The sequence below is a fragment of the Podarcis vaucheri genome (assembly GCF_965113315.1).
Source record: "Podarcis vaucheri genome assembly, chromosome: 12".
Classification (NCBI taxonomy): domain Eukaryota; kingdom Metazoa; phylum Chordata; class Lepidosauria; order Squamata; family Lacertidae; genus Podarcis; species Podarcis vaucheri.
This window is the reverse complement of record NC_138750.1, coordinates 14,792,685-14,814,139: the sequence shown is the minus strand read 5'-3', so window position 1 is coordinate 14,814,139 and position 21,455 is coordinate 14,792,685. Positions and strand designations below refer to the sequence as shown.

General features: G+C 40.0%; 1 protein-coding gene across 6 annotated transcripts in view; it reads right to left on the bottom strand.

Annotated features, from left to right (window-relative positions):
* ULK4 (unc-51 like kinase 4) overlaps window positions 1-21,455 on the bottom strand; it is a gene marked incomplete at its 3' end in the record, with an annotated part of 181,476 nt that overhangs the window by 152,466 nt on the left and 7,555 nt on the right. For 5 of the 6 annotated variants that reach the window (XM_082192968.1, XM_082192967.1, XM_082192971.1 and 2 more), the window contains exons 8-18: window positions 21,330-21,405; window positions 21,109-21,204; window positions 20,551-20,672; window positions 19,476-19,545; window positions 19,265-19,370; window positions 17,881-17,985; window positions 16,043-16,103; window positions 13,355-13,536; window positions 9,207-9,253; window positions 5,908-5,986; window positions 3,092-3,199 (exon numbers count right to left, since the gene is read on the bottom strand). In XM_082192968.1, coding sequence (XP_082049094.1) covers window positions 3,092-3,199; window positions 5,908-5,986; window positions 9,207-9,253; window positions 13,355-13,536; window positions 16,043-16,103; window positions 17,881-17,985; window positions 19,265-19,370; window positions 19,476-19,545; window positions 20,551-20,672; window positions 21,109-21,204; window positions 21,330-21,405 — 1,052 coding nt within the window. The remainder of the gene's footprint in view (window positions 1-3,091; window positions 3,200-5,907; window positions 5,987-9,206; window positions 9,254-13,354; window positions 13,537-16,042; window positions 16,104-17,880; window positions 17,986-19,264; window positions 19,371-19,475; window positions 19,546-20,550; window positions 20,673-21,108; window positions 21,205-21,329; window positions 21,406-21,455) is intronic. The other variant, XM_082192970.1, reaches the window with a different exon arrangement.

Sequence of the window (21,455 nt, the reverse complement as noted above, 5' to 3'; positions counted from 1 at the left end):
TCCCTCTGGCCCTTTCCTCCTGGGGTGTCCCCCTAGGCTCCCCCCTTGCCCTGGCCACTGGTGCTCCTTTCTGTGAATCTTCTGATTCACTGGAAAGACTCGGAGATCTCGGGTCGTCGTCATCACTCATCCTTTCTTCTGCCTCCTCCCCCTCGCTCTCTGTTTCCTCCCTTGCCCTTGCCTCTGCTCCTGAACCCCTGACAGTTCCTTTTATTCTTTACTGAAATACAACAGAATATGTGAGCAGCTCATGTTGGATACTGTAAGAAGATGAATCAAATGTATTTTTGCTGTAACTGTAATTCTATAGATTTAAATTTAAAAAATCAGACCAAAAACATGATCTTCCTAAAACATTTAGGAATATGTATGCCATAGCCATACCTGTTTAAGAATGAGCACACTTTCATGATCATCTACAGACCATAACTTGCATAATGGATTAGACAGTTTGTGAAGGTGACTACGGACTTTAACACAACTGCTGTACAAATAATTAGATGGTTTTTCCTATGCTCTTAAAAGCTTGAACAAAAGATGAACCAAACTGTTTGATAGATATTTTCTATTTCTGTATTTCACTGTATTTTATTTCAATTATAGAAACAAAGCTAGAAAGGTGAACAACCTCTCAGTTTTTAGAGCATAATGGAAGTATGCTCAAAATGTAAATGCAGTTATCTTATGTTCATATGACTGCTTCATTTTTATTCAGGCTTAATGCCCTCAGCCAGTGACCTTAGGAACTGACTAGAAAACTAATATAGGAACTTCTAGAAATGACAGTTAACAGATATGTCCCCTGGGGAACCAGACACCACGTCTCTTTAGGCTTTACTTCCATTCTGAAGCCATCTAAGAGAAAACAATTTATATTATAATCAGGAACTAAAAACCCATGCATCTCTACTGATAACTATTATCTGGCTCTGTAAATAAACACTCCCTCTTGTTCTACAATTGTAAGAAAATAAAAGGGAGAGGCAACTTAAGTATACATGGAGGGAATCCAAGAAAACCGAATCAAAATTACTTTAAGACCCACCACCACATTTGGACATAAACTTAACAGCTTTATGACAGGGAAGAGAATGTCTTCCTAAGACAGATAATTTATGACATCCTAGCTAGCATTCGGCCTTAGGTGTACTGTACTAGAATCTAGATGAGGAAAGTTACCTGGGGTAAATTTTGTTATCCTTCTTAACTTCCCTGTAATTTAGTGAAATCGAATGTCATACAAACAGGCCTCTGCTCATGCAATGAGATTTATCTTTCCCTTGTGTGCCCCCATATCTGTTCTGGAGGGAGTCACCAACCCTTAAGATAAATTTTGATGGCACATTTAGGGTTGAAGGGGGAAGAGGCAAGAAAGAGGACGTCTACTCCACTTGCACACAGATAACTGCACCCACTGTCTTTGATTCCTTCTCTCTTTTCCCAAGACCTTTGTCCTTGTCTTACAAAACACTCCTTTTTTCCAGTCTCTTCTCTGCCCAGCTCACATTTAACACAGTGGAGTTTACTTCTGAGTAAACACGCACAGCATTGCACTGTAAGGGCAGTCAAATTACAGTGGTACCTTGGGTTACATACGCTTCAGATTACAGACTCCACTAACCCAGAAATAGTGCTTCAGGTTAAGAAATTTGCTTCAGAAATTGTGCTCCGGCGGCACGGCAGCAGAAGGCCCCATTAGCTAAAGTGGTGCTTCAGGTTAAGAACAGTTTCAGGTTAAGAACGGACCTCCGGAACGAATTAAGTACTTAACCCGAGGTACCACTGTAGTAAGTTAATTATTATATGAATGCAATGTTCAATGTAAAAATTACCCAAACCACAAGGAATCTGTATTCATACCATAATTTAAAGACTCCACGTAAATACTTCCAAATGGGTCCTGGCTCTCAAGGAAAACTTTTGAATGGCTCAACAGCAGTACTGTATAAGGAATATTAATTAATAAAGTAATTTAATTGGTCTAGTCATATTAACTGTGACTAATTTCCACTCTCCTTCACCCACCTCCTGTCTGGTAACTGGTAACAAGTATACCCCAGCACTTTAGGATAAGAATTAACTTTCTGGAAATTTTAGGGAAAGGCGTAAAACTCTCTTACAAGAGGCTACAAGCAGAGACTGCTTTAGGCATGTCCAATTTGTGCGTGACCACACACATAATTCTGAACCTGAAAATGTCACAAAAAGGGATGGAACAGGAATGGGGTGGAGGTGGAACAGAGTGTTTGCAGGTTTTTCAATGGTGTTTCAAATATATGTGATTTCACTTAAAACACACAGTGCCTTGGAACGCAACTCCCCGCATAAATAGGGAGTTTCCTGTAATTTAAACCTTTAAGAAACCAGATCCTGTAACATTTCAAAGGAATACAGCCTAAAAAGTCAGAACGGTAGTCTTTCTATATAGCATTTTTAATAGGATAATTCAAAAATCCTACTTTTAAGAATGGGCTTAAAAGCCCATTTATGCTTTAAGAGTAGGACATGTACAATTTTGGTTACATTCTCTGTTTGCTCTAAAATGTGGGTTTTTAACTCTATTTTTTGTATTTGCCATATTTATAGGATGCTGAAAATCACTATAAAAAGGCTAGCTGTTAAAATTATTTTTAAGACACGTCAGGATGAAACTTTTGATATGCAAGGCAAACTTAAAAACAGGCAAATGCAGGAAGCGATTGTTTTAGACACGTCTGATATGTGTGTAACCACACACACGTGCATCACACCGAATCTGGAAGTGACCAAGTGTTGCAGAATTGGGGGGGGGGGGGGAATAGCCAAACAAGGTGTTTGCAGGCTTTCTCAATAGATGCTATGATTATACACGATTTCATGCAAGCGCGTAATGACTCAGAACCCAACCCACACACAAATGTCTGTATCTTAAAATTACAACAAGAATTTGTTGTTGTTGTGTCTTAAAATTAGCATATTTTGCTTATCTCGTATAAACTGAAAAACAAGCTATACTTCCAAGAGTTCTATTATCTCTATTTATTTCCAGCTGCTCACTTGTTTGTTTACTTTTGCAAATGTAAGATATTTTTTATACAACTGTTTAATTTACCTGGTTGGCCACAAGATAAAGCAGTTCTCCAAGGGTAGGTAAAAGGCACTGTTTCAGTTTGCTGTTCCTGAAATTTTCTCGGATCAGTTCCGTTAAGAGTGTGACTGCCTGGAACAATGAATACATTATTAGCACAAATGGGATACAGCAGGGAAAAGCATGATAACTATGCAACTTTACAGGAAAGAAAGTAAAAGCTACAGAAGACAAAATAAATTTTCTCTGGTAGTTTCTGAATGCCTTTCTGCAAAGGCACAGATTGCCACAGCCAGTACTTTTTTCTGGGGGGGGGGGGTGTACAGGAGAATGCATACCCCTAAACATTTTGTGAATCTAACGGGAGAAGAAACAAAAAAAATTAAAAAATTTAGTTTCTTCTCTAGCACAGTGAATTGTCAGTTCCATTGCTGCCCCTGATGGCGGCCTCATTTCCTGTCATGGTGTTTCCCGAGTCTCAGACGGAAGCGAGTGTTTAATATGTAAAGTAGGAGTTGGAATCTAGCACGGTGACTGGTCAGTTTCGTTGTTACCACCTCCGACGCCGGCTTCATTTTCTTTCCTGGTGATTTTCTTGTGTCAAAATGAGAGTACCCCTAAACATTTTTTATTTTTTTTGGAAAAAAGCACTGGTCATATCTGTTCAGTCAAAGACATGTAAAGAACCAGCTGCTCCCCTACAATATCCAAGTCCATAAGATTTTTATAAATTTGGCATAAGAGTCCTTTAGAATGATTACTGGATATCAAACTCTGTGCATCCTCTTAAGGTTGCATAATTTCTTATGACTACTTTGGAATTTTCCTAAAAAATATATGGTAACCCTAATTTATTATCACCTCATATACCCTCCTCTCAATATTTTATATTACCCAGTGAATCTAACTCTTTATTATTTAAAAATGTGAATTCTCTGCCTGGGTAGAATTTCTGTTTTTGAAATGAATGCTCTCATATTCTTATTTCTTTTATTAAAATTTCCTGTGTTTTCACAGAAATTTCAAAGAATGGCAAAATGTTTCTGTGTTTCATATTAAAAAGGAAAAGATCTGAAGTCATAGCTCATAAACTTTATAAAACAACCAAGGCTGGGATGTTAGATTTTCAAAAACATTAAAACTTATGACAATATGAAGTTATTGTTTACTCATAATAAGAGACTAATTGAAAAACAGTTTGGAACATGAACTGGTTTTTTTAAAAAAGAAAAAAGCCAACCTATTACAGACTAAATATGGAATGGTTTGAAGGAAGGCAGATTCAAGAACTATCTTATAATCAGAAGGCACCGGGGGGGGGGGGGAGTGTAAGCTTGACTACACCTCACTTGTGGGTAAAAGACACATGCTAAGGTTGTGGGTAATCCAGACCAGTTTAATTTTTTATTTTTATTTAAATCAATTAAATGCAGGCCAAATGCAATCCCAATCGTAAAATGCTACATTATTTGGGAAATGGCCAATTATTTCAACCAAAATACTCTTGAGTGACTAGAACACCATCTACTATATAGTAATAACATAATTATATTGTTTAATATGCATCCTTGCCTAGTGTACATTGAGTCCCCATATTAAAAATAGGATTCCCTCCTCACCACCCCTGTATTTAATTTTAATATCCAAGTGACCTCTAGTGGAGGTTTCTATAACAATACACTGATCTGTTGAATACCTTTAAAATTACCGAATAGAGATGATAGAAACATTAGACCCTTGTGACATATACCCATAGCCCATTCCCTTTCCATCCCCTCTTCTGCTGTCGGCACACAGCTTTCACAAATCCCAGAAATGAATTTTATCCAAGCCATCAAGTTTATTGTTGATGTGGCTATCAACCTTTATAAGATTTTAGTTGTGAAGAACTTAGAAAAGAAATAATATTCTAAACTATTTCATTCAGTTTTCAGTGTCTTCCTTAGAATATTAAAATGTTCAGTTCTGTATCTCAGTACCTTTGCCAACTCTAGAAATGAGAGAAGCGTAATATTCATATTCAAAAGTTAATTTCAGATGGTTTAACCCAGGCCAAAACTAAAAGATCCCCAAACACTAAGATTTTCTTAGGACATTTTGTAACTGATTATTAATCACAAAACAAATCTGATCAAACCCCACAAATTACAATTATTGCTATGGTTACTGATTTATTACCCTATTTATTTATTAACTATTTATTAATAGTCCCAGAGCTATTATTATCCCTCTTCTATCATCCATACCAGGTCGTTCATCCACTGCTATAGTGTCCTTCCTTCTTGCAGACCAAGATTACCAGGTGAAGCAAACATGGCAGAAATTTTAGCTGGGGCAATTAGAATTAGCTCTACTACCTGACTAATCTGTTTAATGCTTAGTAAAGAAAGCTCACTCATTCATATGTTTTATTTGTGGTCAAGGACAGTTATTAACTCTTATTTGTATGGTGGTAAATTTTGAATAGCCAACCATCTAGCTATATCTGTATTTTATTGCATATTTTATTGCATTTGATTCCTTTGCTATGGCTTCTGGCTGACGCAAATAAAGATTTTATCTATCTGTCCCAGGGCACGTCATAACAATGTAAAATGCAACAGTAAAAACAGTTTAATATAAACTACAATCACAAATGTGCTAAGTGTAGACCAAGTTGCAGCCTTGCAAACTTCCTCCAAAGGTGTTTGTAGAGTGAGCAGAGGAAGCAGTATGCCTTAATGGAGCAAACTATTAAACACATAATTATCAGTAACTTTTGCAACTCATAAACCAAGGCAATAAAATGCCCAAACATTGCTTTTGAAAACTCCAATAATTGTATTAGCAAGAAATATTACCTCTATAACGGGAACAGTCTCTTTAAGCTCAGTTGTATGCAATGCCAGTAAACCAATCACTCGAGCTGCTTTGGCACGTCTGTAATTAAATGCATTTATTAACTTTATGAAAGCCACAAATCTGAAAATGCAAAACTATGAAAAGGCTCACCTTACATAAAATGTAATATAAGTTAGTGATCACAAGTAAATTAAATTAAGCTTAAATATAAGCTTCGTTAGCACCGAATCGCTTTAAACTGATAGAATGACCACAAAAACTTTTAAGCATGGGAAAACTTTTAAGCATGGGAAGACTAAGCGTTGCACTTAATTCTTTCAGATGAAAAAATGGAATGAATGTTGGAAAAATGGTAACCAAGAAGGCTGGTAGCAGATACGTTATACATTTTGCCATGCAAATCTGTCGCCTGCATCTTAACACAAAAAAGGGAACAATTTACAGAAAGTAATATGTGCTTCATTAAGTGCATACATGTGTGAATACAGAAGAGCCATTTATATCTGCCTTGCTTCTATTTTCCTGTTTAAAAATGTCCAACTTATTTTTCACTCACAGTGGTGATGGGGATATACAAGGATCTTACTTGTGGGGTGGGGGTGAGAAGAGTAATGCAATACAGCTATTTGCAAAAGTAGCCAGCAGAGGGCATTATGATAGAACACTTGAGGTTCACTTACTCTGTTTTATAAAATTACAGAAAAGCAGCCAGCAAAGGAGATTGAACAGTGAATAGAGAAGGCTATGCAGCAGACAGGAAATTCAATGCACATTCAAAAACAGTACTATCAGATTTCAATATATTCTAATATTCTCTTTTCCATATAAACATACCGGTATTTAACAAATTTGGGAAAATAAATCCGTTTCAATCAACAATTATTTTGTAGAAATTATTCACTAAATAACAGCCCTTGTACAGTAGTACCTCGGGTTAAGTAGTTAATTCGTTCCGGAGGCCCGTTCTTAATCTGAAACTGTTCTTAACCTGAAGCACCAGTTTAGCTAATGGGGCCTCCTGCTGCCGCCATGCCGCCAGAGCACGATTTCTGTTCTCATCCTGAAGCACTATTTCTGGGTTAGCGGAGTCTATAACCTGAAGCGTATGTAACCTGAAGCGTATGTAACCCGAGGTACCACTGTATCTGACAGGTGGACATAGCTGAATGATTCTTTTGGGGTAAGTTTCTTCCCCTCTCCAAAACCCTGCCTCTAGCCCTCCTTATTGCTTCCCACTAAGAATGAGAAGTTACATAACATTACAAAATTATGTCAGTATCAGACTTTGATATAGAGCATGTTCATGCTGCAGCTTCTGGCAGGTTTCTCTTAAAATATCTAAAAGCATTCCTTTGCCTGCAGTCTGAAATAGTACAGCCTAGCAAAGGTTGCCCCATGTATTCTGTTCTAGTTGTGTGTTAGCACATTTTATGGTGAATTCTAGAAACATGTAGCATGAAGAAGTGCTTCCTTTGGCCTCTCCTGAATTACTTCCAGTTTTATTTCTCTCTGTCCTAATTCTAACTTTTCCTGTTCTTTTTCTTCATTTTTCAGGTTTTGCAATGCAGCACGGTCAGTGCAGGCAGGAAGAGAGTTACCAGGAAAGTGGCTCTATGAGCGCTGGCCTCCAGTCACAGCACAATTCCTGTCACTCTCAAGCATGATAAGAGCCATATATATAGATATATAGCCCTAACAGCATTTTAAGTACTTTAATGAACAAATATAGTACATCTCCTTTCCTGTTATTTAGACAATTAAAATTAAATAATGAAGATTAGCAAGTCAAACTAATCCTTGACTCTTTAAAATCAGAGCTTTCCACACTGTGTGTCACAAGACGTTAGCGTGTTGGCTGCAGGGTGTGGGTGTGTTGCACAAATGCTCCCTGCTCTTCTCCCGGGGCTGGAAAAGGATTAGTTTAACCTCTAGTTTGCTAGTAAAACTGAATTACTGTACTGTGTCGTGAAATGATGAATGTCTAAAAACTGTGTCACCAACATGAAAGTTTGAAAGCTCTTACTTAAAATATTTGTATTTTAATGGCAGATATGGAAAATATTCAAGTACTCTGGATATCTGAAGGAGTGTCTCTACCCCCATCATTCAGCCTGGACACTGAGGTCCAGCTCCGAGGGCCTTCTGGCAGTTGCCTCATTGCAAGAAGTGAGGTGACAGGGAACCAGGCAGAGGGTTTCCTTGGTAGTTGCACCTGCCCTGTGGAACGCCCTCCTGTCAGATGTCAAGGAAATGAAAAACTATCTGACTTTTAGAAGACATCTGAAGCCAGCCCTGTATAGGGAAGTTTTTAATGTTTGATGTTTTAATTTGTTGGAAGTCACCCAGAGTGGCTGGGGCAACCCAGTCAAATGGTTGGCATATAAATAACAAAATAATAATAGTAATAATATACTACAGAGATTGCATTTCAGAAAGCACTGCTGCCATAATCTTCACTAATTTCAATTAGACATGCGTTAGTTGAACTGCTTTGCTTTAAATAAGCTTTACAAGTTTCTCTTTCGTAGTAAACACTTGCAAAGTACTGTCAAGGTATACGCAGCCTTCTAAAATTCTGAAGAAGCACAAAAAGCAGACACAACCCTGCCTTTTGTATTCAAATTACAGATAGGTAGCCGTGTTGGTCTGCCATAGTCAAAATAAAAAATTCCTTCCAGTAGCACCTTAAAGACCAACTAAGTTAGTTCTTGGTATGAGCTTTCGTGTGCATGCACACGAAAGCTCATACCAAGAACTAACTTAGTTGGTCTTTAAGGTGCTACTGGAAGGAATTTTTTATTTTGTATTCAAAGACAGTGCTGAGAGAGGTAAACTATCAGGCCACTGTCTCCAGCTGGGGACTGAGAAACTTACCACAAAGTTAAATAGATATGAAGAGCGATTCAGAGAACCTGTCAAGTAAGGGCACTGTAAACCAGCCTACACATATTCGTTTAACCCACTGTTTCTCAGTAAGTAAATGAGCCCTTCCTGGACTCTTCTCAATCAACAATCAGCCTACCACTGGTAGATTGTATCATGGAAGATACTATTTCTGCTCCAGACAATAACAGACCACATGCAGGAGCCAAGGCCCAGGTTCTTGTATGACAGTGTTGGTGGCAGTCCTTGCTTTGGTAGCAAGCCTACCCTATTCAGAGACCAGAATGAAGGAAACATATATGCCTTTCCTTGATCCTTTGCACAGTATGTGGTTTGTTCTCCTGCATGAACTCAGCAGAGGCAGGTTTGTGGCCAATTTTTGAAGATACCCAGACAGATGCTGGTTGTCACTTACATGTCCCAGTTTGGAGCTATCCGCAACTGTTGTAGTAGCACAGGGAACTAGATTTTAAAATAAACAAACACACAGAAAAGTACAAAATTAATCACTGTGATTTAGTTCACCACCAAAATGTATAGCATACTTAGTGTTAATAGTTTTACCTACAGAGCGCAAAGACCTTGCAAAAAATGACTGGTTTTTATTTGCGATGGGACTTAAATTTTCTATTGCACCTTTGCTGTTGTATATAATATTGCAGAAGGTTAGTGTGGCAATCACACAGGGTCCCCGCACGTCTACTGATCCCTGTGCCACCACTGTGCTCGCTTCCCCGCTGCCACCAACCAGTTACTCTCTGGTGAAACACTGAGTCCAGTCAGTTGTTAAAAGTGAACCAAAAGAAACAAGTTTATTTTATAAACATTAACAAGTTGGTTTCTCAGGTAATATTCCTGTCAGTATCTTAACTTTAGTTTCTTTACCAGCTTACATCTTCCTAATACCTTCTGACTGATTATCTCAACTGTTTGACTGACCCCACTTAACAAATTCTCTCACTCTCTCCCACCAGACTAGCCCAACTCACAGACTTTTCTTATCTGTCTCTTCTAACTCCAGACTGTCTTCTCAACAACTCTAACTCCTCCCCGAAAAAACCTCTGTGCTTCAACCTTATACACAATTAACTCTGCCCCCTGGGTTCCCATTGGTTAGTCATTTTACAATTAGTTCACCCTTTCCCTATGAACCCAGTATGATGTCACACACATACCCCCCCCCCTTTAAGAAGATTGACTCAGGAGGGATAACTTAACCTGACTCGGCCCCAGACACACTGATCAGATGTTTGGAAGCTGTGACTGGATGGTTATATGGGAGCCGGTTGAAGTTAAATCCTTCGAAGACAGAGGCCCTTTGGCTGGGTTGGGATGATATGGGATTGGGGGGGCCAACTCCCATCTCTTGTGGGGCGCAATTAGTGACAGCACCATCCGTTAAGAGTTTGGGTGTAATCTTAGACACCTCCCTTTTCATGGAAGCGCAGATTGCAGCTATAACAAAGGCAGCATTTTTTCATCTCCACCAAGCTAAGCAGTTGGCTCCTTGCCTCTCTCGCCCTGACCTAGCCACTGTGATCCATGCAATGGTCACCTCCAGACTGGATTATTGTAACTCGCTCTATGTGGGGCTGCCCTTGAGACTAACCCAGAAACTCCAGCAGGTGCAGAATGCTGCGGCGAGAACTCCTTACGGGGTCCTCGCGGCGGGATCACATTCACCCAATGCTATATCAGCTGCACTGGCTCCCGGTGGAGTACAGGATCAGGTTTAAGGTGCTGGTTTTAACCTTTAAAGCTCTATACAGCCTAGGACCCTCGTACCTACGGGACCGCCTCTCCTGGTATGTCCCACAGAGGACTTTACAGTCTTCAAACAAAAACATCTTGGTGGTCCCGAGCCACAGGCAGGTTAGGCTGGCCTCAACCAGAGCCAAGGCTTTTTCGGCTGTGGCTCCAATCTGGTGGAACGCTTTGTAACAATAGACTAGGGCCCTGTGGGACTTGACATCTTTCCACAGGTCCTGCAAGACAGAGCTGTTCCACCAGGCCTTTGGCCAAGGCACAGCCTGATCCCCTCCTTTGGTAATCCTCCCAGATGTACGGCTTCAGTTTCTGTAATGCCCACATGATGGCAAGGAATTCCTTCTCAATGATCGAAAGATGTCTTTCTCTTGGAAGTAATTTCTTGCTTATGAAGGTGATCGGATGGAGGTCATCCTTCTCTCCCTGTTGACACAGTATGGCCCCGATCCCAGCATTGGATGCATCAGTGAAGACGGTCAACTCCCAATCATAATTAGGAGCAACAAGGACTGGTCCTGGTGTCAAGGCATTTTTTAAGGCATCAAAGGCCTGCTGACACGCTGCTGTCCATTTGACCTTATCTCGCTCCTTCTTCCGAATTAGGTCAGATAAAGGCGCTAACTCACTAAATTTTGGAATAAATTTTCGATAATAACCGGCTAGTCCTAGGAAAGCTCTGACTTTCTTCTCAGAAGTAGGGGTAGGCCAGTTTGAAATGGCTTCTACCTTCGTCTCTAAAGGTTTCATCACTACTCCTCCCACCATGTGTCCCAGGTATTGAACAGTCGAGCCCCCATCTGGCATTTGCTAGCTTTGATGGTTAAACCCACCTCTTTAATTCACTGCAGTACTAACCCTAAGTGCTCTTTGTGTTTATCCAGTCGAACAGTACATAGCAATTTCATCTAAATAAGCGAATTTGAACCCTCTTAATTCGTTCAGGATTTTGTCCACCAGTCGGTGAAAAGTGGCTGGTGCATTCTTTAAGCCAAAGGGCATTACTTTAAACTCAAACAGCCCTAAGGGACTTCTGAATCCAGTTTTCTCCTGGTCCCTAGAGTCCATTTTTACTTGATAGTATCCCTTTGTCAAGTCTAGGCAGGTGATGTAATGACAATGACCTATAGCTTCAGTCAGGTCATCTAAATGTGGCATTGGATATGCATCTGCTCTAGTGACATGGTTCAGCTTTCTATAATCCAGGCAAAATCTGATAGATCCATCAGGTTTGTCTAACAACACTATGGGTGCTGCCCAGGGACTTTCTGAAGGGGTTATGATCCCTGCCTTCAACATCTCCCTTACCTCATTGCTAACATTCCCCACATACTCTCCAGTTATCCTATAGGGGTTTACAGCAATGGGCTTGGCATCCCCAGTGTCGATATGATGTACAACTCCCTTAGCTCTACCTGGAGTATTACTGAAAATTTCCCTATATTCTTGTAGGATCTGTTTAACCTCCACCTGCTGATTAAGGGTTAACGTAGGAGCTACCTTTATTTCTTGTAGATTGCCGTTGCTCCCCTCTCCCTTCCCAGCATGTTATATCGGCTTCATCTGCATCATCACGTATTGCACAGTGTCCAGCCTTCTGTTCCAAGATAAGGCTTTAAAATGTTCACATGAACCACCTTACGCCCTTCTTCCCCTTGTTGGATTACGTAATTTACATCACTCATTTTGGACACGATTTTGTACGGTCCCTACCATGCTAGTTGCATTTTATTTCCTTGGTTGGTCTCAACAGCAACACTTCACTACTGGGTTCAAAAGTTCTTACTCTGGCCTTTTTGTGGTACCAGGTTTTCTGCTTTGTTTGGGCTGCTTTTAAATTTTTCAGACCACAGCGCCACCCACATCCAACCTACACCCCTTACCTCATACTTAAGCCACAATCTAGGAACGCATAGTGATGATGCTCATACACAGTTTCGCAAAATGACCTTGAATGATTATCCAAATTGATGAAATCAGCCATATCACAACATACCAAGAGCTCCATGTGTGCACTAGAAAGGCACACAGTCCTCTTGATTGTGCTCATGCTTTTTAAAAAATTAATGCAGAACAGTGTAAAGTATTTTAGTATTTCTAATCCTTGTTCAACCTATCCATCCCAAATAATCAAAGTCATTTGGCAGCCTGCACACAATCAATGTATACAATGCTTTATCCAGAAGTATGATTAGACGCTTTCGAATTATGGTGCTGGAAAAGACTCTTGAGAGTCCCATGGACTGCAAGAAGATCAAACCTATCCATTCTTAAGGAAATCAGCCCTGAGTGCTCACTGGAAAGACAGATCCTGAAGCTGAGGCTCCAATACTTTGGCCACCTCATGAGAAGAGAAGACTCCCTGGAAAAGACCCTGATGCTGGGAAAGATGGAGGGCACAAGGAGAAGGGGGCGACAGAGGACAAGATGGTTGGACAGTGTTCTCGAAGCTACCAACATGAGTTTGACCAAACTGTGGGAGGCAGTGGAAGACAGGAGTGCCTGGCGTGCTCTGGTCCATGGAGCCACAAAGAGTCAGAAACGACTAAACAACAATGATTAGAACGTTAACATTCTTCATTCTTGTTATGCACTAATTCTTCTTACAGTACAGTCTTAGGCATTTTTAATCAAAAGCAAGTTTCACTGTGTTCAGTGGGGCTCATTCATGGGTATGTGTACATACGATTGCAGCCTTAGTTTCTTAAAATACCAGTGAAATGCACCCTAGCAAAAGGTAGCTGACTTTTGCCATATTTGCTGGCATGTCAGCTTGTGGGCTCTAGCAGTGTTACTTACCAGCTGTGTGCTGATTAACTTAGTGGCTACTTCCTTATTGCCAACAACAGTGCAGAGGTAGCAAAGTAAATTCAGTTTAACTCTGGCTGCCCCTGTGCTCTTCTCTGGGGAGTCAGTCAGCTGACATACTTGGTGTAAGAAGTCGTTCCAGTCATCTTCTTTTAGTATCAACAATTTATCAGCTGGAAAGAAAAATAAGAGCATTTGTTGGGAATATAATTTCTTTATTTTTATTTTTTTAATTTTTATTTTATTCAGGATTTTCTTGTTTTACAGAAGTGTAGTGCCTCGCATATTTTTTTTTAATGTAACATTTTTACAAATCCATTTCATTTGTTGAGGCATTAGGGGGAGAAGAAAAGAAAAAAGAAAAAAGAAAGGGGGGTGGAGAGGGAGAAGATGGATGGGGGTGGGGGTGGGTGGCGGTGTTTCTATTATGTTTAATGTATGTAGAGTTTGGTGTCAGCGTTGCTTGTGTTGTTCGCTTGTGTTCCTTTGGTGGTGAGAGAGGTTGGGGTTGGCCTAGGGTGTGATTGTTTGCTTGTGATTGGCTGTGGTGATCTTTGTTTTCGTGTGTGGGTGAGTGTTTTGGATCAGGTTAGCCATATTGATTTGTATGCTGTTGGTGGATTATTGTCACTGTCCTGTTGGGCTGTGTATGTGATAAAGGAGAGCCATACCGGGGTGAAGGCGTCTTCTTCTGTTTGTCCCCGTGTCAGTTTCAGTTTATTAGTTAATTTTTCTAGTAGGGCTGTTTCCCATACTATTTGGTACCATTGGTCCATGCTTACTCCTGACAGGTCTCTCCAGTGTCTGGTTATTGGGAATATAATTTCCAAGACCCAATACTGAAACATAGTATAGTTCTTTCTCCCTACTTGAAGCCCTGAAAAAGCTTGTTGTGAACATACAATGTATGTCCTGGCCCGACTGCACTGGCAGCCAGTTAGTTTCTGGGCCCGGTTTAGAGTGCTGGCTTTGACCTGTAAAGCCTTAAACAGCTCAGGACCACAATACCTCAAGGACTGCTTTTCCTCAAATGAACCAACCTGCACCCTGTGATCATCTGAGGTCTTTCTTCGTGTGACTTCCTCATGAGAGTTCTGAAAGGTGGCAACACAAGAATAGGCCTTTTCTGCAATGGCTCCCCATCTGTGGAATGCTCTCCCCAGGGAAGTCCGCCAGGCTCCTTCATATATCTCTTTGGGAGCCAGATGGCAATGTTTCTCAAGAACCAGGGCTTTGGTTGATTAAACCATTTACGGCCTTTTAAATGTGTTTGTGGTAGAGGGGGTTATTGGTTTGTTTCTGTTTTCTGTAACGTATTTTGTGTTCTTGTTTTGTATTTTTACGTTGTGAAGCACACCCCCCCCCCCGGGTGATCTTCAGATGGAGGGTGGTATGCAAAATAAAGAAACAACAAAAAGAAGATATATTATTATTCCAGACTTGCCTTTAGGCAGGAAGCAAAACAAAGAAAGGATCTGACTTGTCACAAGATCCCCAAAACTTTGGCTCAAATCCACATAGCAGAAAATCTTGACAATGCTTCTAAATAGTACGTAAGGAAGTGCTCCTCAGGAAGAAAGTTAGTATGCTGATAGTGATCTTTTGTTTCTATAAACAGCAGCTTAATATAGTACTAAAAACATGCTGCAATAGCTGCTGGAGCAGCATCATTGTTTTATAAAACTTAATAAAAAAATTCCTTCCAGTAGCACCTTAAAGACCAACTAAGTTAGTTCTTGGTATGAGCTTTCGTGTGCATGCACACTTCTTCAGATACGAAGAAGTGTGCATGCACACGAAAGCTCATACCAAGAACTAACTTAGTTGGTCTTTAAGGTGCTACTGGAAGGAATTTTTTTATTTTGACTATGGCAGACCAACACGGCTACCTATCTGTAACTGTTATAAAACTTAGTGATGGTCAGTAAGAATCTACCCTATAAATGTGTTTTAGACTATGTGCTTTAGGTATAAATATATCACGCAGGACACACCACAGTGTGACTAGGTCACCTGACCCATAATCATTTGAGTAAAGCATAAAATAGAGGTATAAGTGACTTAGGTTGCAATTGTATTAGAAACAGAAATAAGTCCAACAAAACTCAATAGAACTTCCTTCTACCTAGGCATATATAAAATTACCTTATTTTTCCGTGTATAAGACTAGGGTTTTTCCTAAAAAATAATGTCCAAAACTGGGGGGGGGGGTTCTTATACACGGATAGATCTCCCTCCCCATTTTCTTAAACTGGAGTCCCCAAAAATAGGAGACGTCTTATACATGGGGTGTCTTATAGATGTAAAAATACGGTACATTGTGAAAAAAATACTTTTTTTGCTAGCTTATATTGAATTGGATTATTACTCTGGTCCTGTTACACTGTTCCTTGTGAGCCAAAAATACAGCATGCCAAACATGGTCTGCAATGACACATCCAGCTGTGATCTCAAAACTATGTTCAATATAATTTAAAATGACAATTAATTATAGCAGCTGTCCCCTCTTGCTTGGGCATGCATCCTATATATCAACATTTGTGAGAGTTGGGAGTAGATGCAAAACACACAGACATGAGAACAACAGTGTTAAATGAATGCTAAGACATTTTTGAGTATTAAAGAATAATATTTTCTTCTAAATGGCAAGTTACCTATAATTACTTTAGCAAACTGTACCTGAATGTGCTGGTACGTGTAAAGTTTTCACATCAAATCTCACTGGTGTTTGCTTCACTATCTGAGAAAAAAAATGTTTGACTTGAGGCAATTCTGAATATCTCATAGACCAAGGGTACACTATGCACCTCTCCTCAAATAGAACACTTTCTACCATAATAAACGATGAGCTGTCAATATTTCAGCTATAAATACACAAACTTTATGACCAGTAGGAAGTCACTGAACAAGCTACAAAAGGAAGCAGACTGATTTCCAAAACACTTCCTCAAAATGGAGAAACTCCTCAGAGAAGCCAATTCCAGTGGAGTTCCCTGTTTGTGTTAATAGCTCAATGGCACTGACAGGGAACCCCACAGGCAAAGAACAACTGGGAGAAAACATGAAGTTCTCAATTATTTCTTTGTAGCCAAATCCATACCTGCCCCACACCTGACATCATATATGGCAACGGGTGGGATTGATTTCCGGGGAATGGTCTCATAGGCCAAACTAGGACCTGTGCCAGATTTAATTAGGTTCTCCACAGTGGGTATAACCTAGATAATACAGTTAATGTGAACAATGTATGGTTAACTTTTTCCAAAATAAGTTAATTTTCAGGGAGGCCCATATTTTGAGTTTACCTCCAGCACTGATCTGTGGCTTTTTTTGGTATATTCTTAACAAGTTATCTAGAGTCAATACCACTTATATATTGTAATGATTCTCACCTACGTTTTGACAGATTGTTTTAGCCAGACCTTTTGTGAATATGCAATGCCATATCTGATCCAATATATCTGAACCTGTCATTTTGCCCAAGGCTATTTAAAAACCTAATTACCACAAACGAAAACATCATTCTTGATTCTAGGTTCCTTAACTTATTCAGTTATCTTTTATTTTCTAGCTCTAATCCACAGCAGTACGGCAGCAACAGACAACCACCAAAAATTAATAGCATATGTAAAAGAAGAAGATTTTTCTTGCTAATAAAAATAAAATGAGTATGTTTTTCCATATTTGAACTATTTTATGTTCCTGTCTATCTTCTTTTTCTGTTCTTTTGGTAGTGGCAGCCATTTTGTGTTATACCAAAAGTAGCTGTGTTGTGACTGGTTGCCCTCAACACCTTCTCAAAATTCCAGTTGTGCCCCCAGAGAAAAAATGGTTTGTGACTGCTGGAGTGGAGGCTTGCATTAATGTGAGTGCTATTTTGCTTAGCATAACAATTTAGTGTAAACCTGCAGAACCAGGTATGGCCACTAGGTGGGAGTAAAATAAAGGTAAAGGTAAAGGTACCCCTGCCCGAACGGGCCAGTCTTGACAGACTCTGGGGTTTGTGCGCCCATCTCACATCTATAGGCCGGGGGCCAGCGCTGTCCAGAGACACTTCCAGGTCACGTGGCCAGCGTGACAAAGCTGCATCTGGCGAGCCAGCGCAGCACACGGAACGCCATTTACCTTCCCGCTGGTAAGCGGTCCCTATTTATCTACTTGCACCCGGGGGTGCTTTCGAACTGCTAGGTTGGCAGGCGCTGGGACCGAGCAGCGGGAGCGCACCCCGCCGCGGGGATTCGAACCGCCGACCTTTCGATCGGCAAGCCCTAGGCGCTGTAGAACCATAAAATCCCTGTAGAACCATAAAATTGTAGATTTGGAAGGAACCAAGAGGGTCATCTAGTCCAACCCCCGGCAATGAAGAAACATTTTGCCCAACATGGGGTTCAATACACAACCCTGATATTAAGAGTCTCACTCTCTACCGACTGAGCTAGTGTAACGGATAACAAAAAACACTATAAATTCCTGAACATATTATTTGAAAAGTAATGTATGGTAAATTCAAATAGTACCTTTGGATTATCAATTACAGGGGTGACAATAAGGTCAGACTCCAAGAAGATAAGCTCTTTCACTTTGGACTCTATATCCTGCTGGCTGCAGCATATGTTTTTATCCTAGAATATAAGGAAATAGTAGTAGTATTTACAATGACATATATTTTAAATGCAGCAAACATTGTGCAATTCCTGCATTTATTATTAAAAGGCACCAGAAGGCTTCCTTGTCAACTCCAAAGGATATTAATGCAGGCAGTAGAATTAATTCATTGGTTTCCTAGAGTGACAATATTGATTCTTGAAATATGTGTGAAAGTAATGAATACCATTATCTAGAAAAGTACATTAGGACCTATTAATTAAACAGCTGAATTTTTTCTCACCATTTCCTGGTGTACAAGAACACTATCATAATCTTATGCAATAATTTGCTCGTTGTGTAAAAAACATCACTCAGATTTATTCCACTTTAAATATATTCTGATCCTTCAGTATTCTTGCTTATTTCATTCAATGGCTTCATTTTTTTCACACTTTACTCCACAACCTTCTGTTTTGTAACCCCTCATTCTTCTCTTTTTTATATTCTCTCTTCTTCATCATATAACATAGTTTTCAGGCTGGAATGAATATACTTCCTGTTTTCTTCGTGCTACCATCCCTTCAAAGCTTATTGAGGGTGCAACTTTTATACTAAAAGTAAAAAATGTAAAGGACCCTTGGATGGTTAAGTTCAGTCGAATTAGACTATGGGGTGCAGCACTCATCTCTGCTTTCAGGCCGAGCCAGTGTTTGTCCACAGACAGCTTTTCAGGTCATGTGGCCAGCATAACTAAACCGCTTCTGGTGCAATGGGATACCTTGACTGAGGCCAGAGTGCATGGAAACGCCATTTACCTTCCCACCGCAGCAGTACCTATTTATCTACTCGCGCTGGTATGCTTTCAAACTGCTAGGTTGGCAGGAGCTGGGACAAGGCAACAGGAGCTCACCATTACGGAATCCTAAACATTTATAGTTAGAAATAAGCCCCTCTGAAATAAATGAGATTTCCTTCTGCACAAATCACTAAGATTGGGCTGTACTACTGCTTCTTTGCCTTCACCTCTCTGATAAACTCCATTACTAGTTTCTGTTTAATTTATTCCACCAAAACTAGTTTTAACAGGAATTACCAATTGCTGTTTTCTAGTTAAATATATGGGCCTCATCATCATCCTCACTCTTCTCAATCTGTGTGCCTCTTCTGACACTGTCAATTATTTTATCACCATCCTTGACTTCAGTAACACAATTTTTTCCTAGTTGTGATTTGACAGCTCTTCCTCTTCTGTTTTTCTATAGCAGTCATATGGAATTCAGTCTCTTGCTTCCGTTTCCTTCAAACTATGCTCACCTTTGCTGAAGGACTTGGAGATGCTGTGTGTGCGGAATTTGTAGCTAGAACAGCAGCAGCATTGTTTATTTCCACTGTGGTGGTAGTTCTAGGGGTGGGACGAGAACTGAAAGACAATATACACATGTTTATACAAAACTGAATACTTAAATGCAAATTATCTGAATTATTTTCTACAACTTCATTTAAAAGTATTGTGCTGTCTTCATACCTGAGTAGAAATATAGATTCATTTGATTCACCATCAACAGCACTTTTAGGGCGTAGTTCTTCTGGATTTTCTTGACAAAGAAAATATTGTAACTATTTACCAGCATGAACTATGTATACAATTGTAATGTTTCAAGCATACATTTTAGTTCTCAGTTTTACACTACAGTGGTACCTCGGAAGTCGAACGGAATCCGTTCCAGAAGTCCGTTCAATTTCCAAAATGTTTGCACACCAAGGCGCGGCTTCCAGTTGGCTGCAGGAAGCTCCTGCAGCCAATCAGAAGCCACGGAAGCCACGTTGGATGTTTGGGTTCCAAAGAATATTCGCAAACCAGAACACTCACTTCCGGATTTGTGGCGTTCGGGAGCCAAAACGTTTGACTTGCAAGGCGTTTGAGATCCAAGGTACGACTGTACATGGTCGCCTCCAAAGCTGTTTTCATTAACCAACATCCACATGTCAATTGCTCAATCAGGACTAACAAATGTAATTTCCTTGCAGGTGCTTTTGAATCTCTCACTCTGAACCCCCTCTTCTTAGACCTTTGTTCATTCTCTCCTTGCCCCCACACTTTCCACTAGCCCTCCATGAACCTGCACTGACAGAAATAACTGCTATTCAAGGTACTCTGTGTGAGAGAAAAAGCCTTTTTCTCAGCTGATCTGTGAAACGCAGGGGGAAGAAACCTACTTTTTAGATCAGCAGTGAGATGGACCTCTCTTGCACACAGTGGATGCCTATAGAATACCAGCTTCCTTGTCCCCATGCCTCATAAAGATGGAAAAAGAATCTCTTTGCTAGCCCCATGTTTGCTGCTTTGGGAAGTGCCAAGCAATAGGGCTAACAAGCCACTTCTGCAGTGGTTCCCCAGGTCCCGACAGGACCCTGCACAAGGGATTGTAACAGGTGGGCAGGACAACACACCTGTCAATCATGTGTTATCATAATAGTGACTAGCAGGTAAGTGGCTGTCAAATTTGCCCATGAGGCCTATTTTGGTAAGAATCTGGCTCAAGAAACCAAAACAGTTCCCAATTCCTGAACCAATACATAAAACGAAGGTGCAATCTTACCCAGCTTGAAAGATCTGTTAAGTTGATTGTTTTCTGTTCTTGGCAACATTATTTCTGGAAGGCTTTTATTCTCTAATTGAATCTCAGACTCTCCAGGTTCAAGCAGTTCGGCTTTTTTCCTGCTGTTCAAACAATTGACAATGAAATGTACTTTGCAGGCAATGCAAATTTCTCTGCATTTTATTCCGGTCAGATCCTTAAACAACTGCAAAATTATCTTTTTACTTATTTATATACAGACAAGCAATTTTTTATTTAATTTATTTATGTTCCACTCTTCTTGTCCAAGGATATCAGCTACACTGCTAAGGGGTTGCAGGACAGCAGCTCTCTAAAAGCAGGGCTATAGCCAAGGGTGAAGCCATATTGTTCTGTTGCAGCAAAAAGAGGGAATCTTGTGACATCTTAAAAGCTAGAAATGTTGTGGCAAAAGCATTCAAGAGACAGAACCCCCTTTGTCAGAAATCTTTAGCCTCATGCATACATCCTTCTAACAGTAAGTTTGCTAAGCAACAGAATTCAAAATTTCAATTTAATTTTAAACTGAGTCTACTGTACCTGGAGCTTGTTTCTTGGCTGGAGATCGTGTCACTGGGAATTTGGATAAAAGCATCTTTCCAGAAAGGATGCTGCAACAGCTTGGCCCAAGTCAATCTTTAAATAAAATACATATACAATCCTCTCAAATAGTACCAATTTAAATTCCACAAACTTCTAGATTTTTTTTTAATCAGTGTGCATCATTAATAAATAGCCAGATCTTCAAATCATAATTTTACCTCTTCTGAGGATCCTTTTGAAGTAAAGAATCAACCAAGTTAAGGAAGTCTGAAGATGGTTCTAGAGATGCTGATCCTGTAAGATAATGAAACTATTCTATTTTGAAACAAATATGATTCTACTAA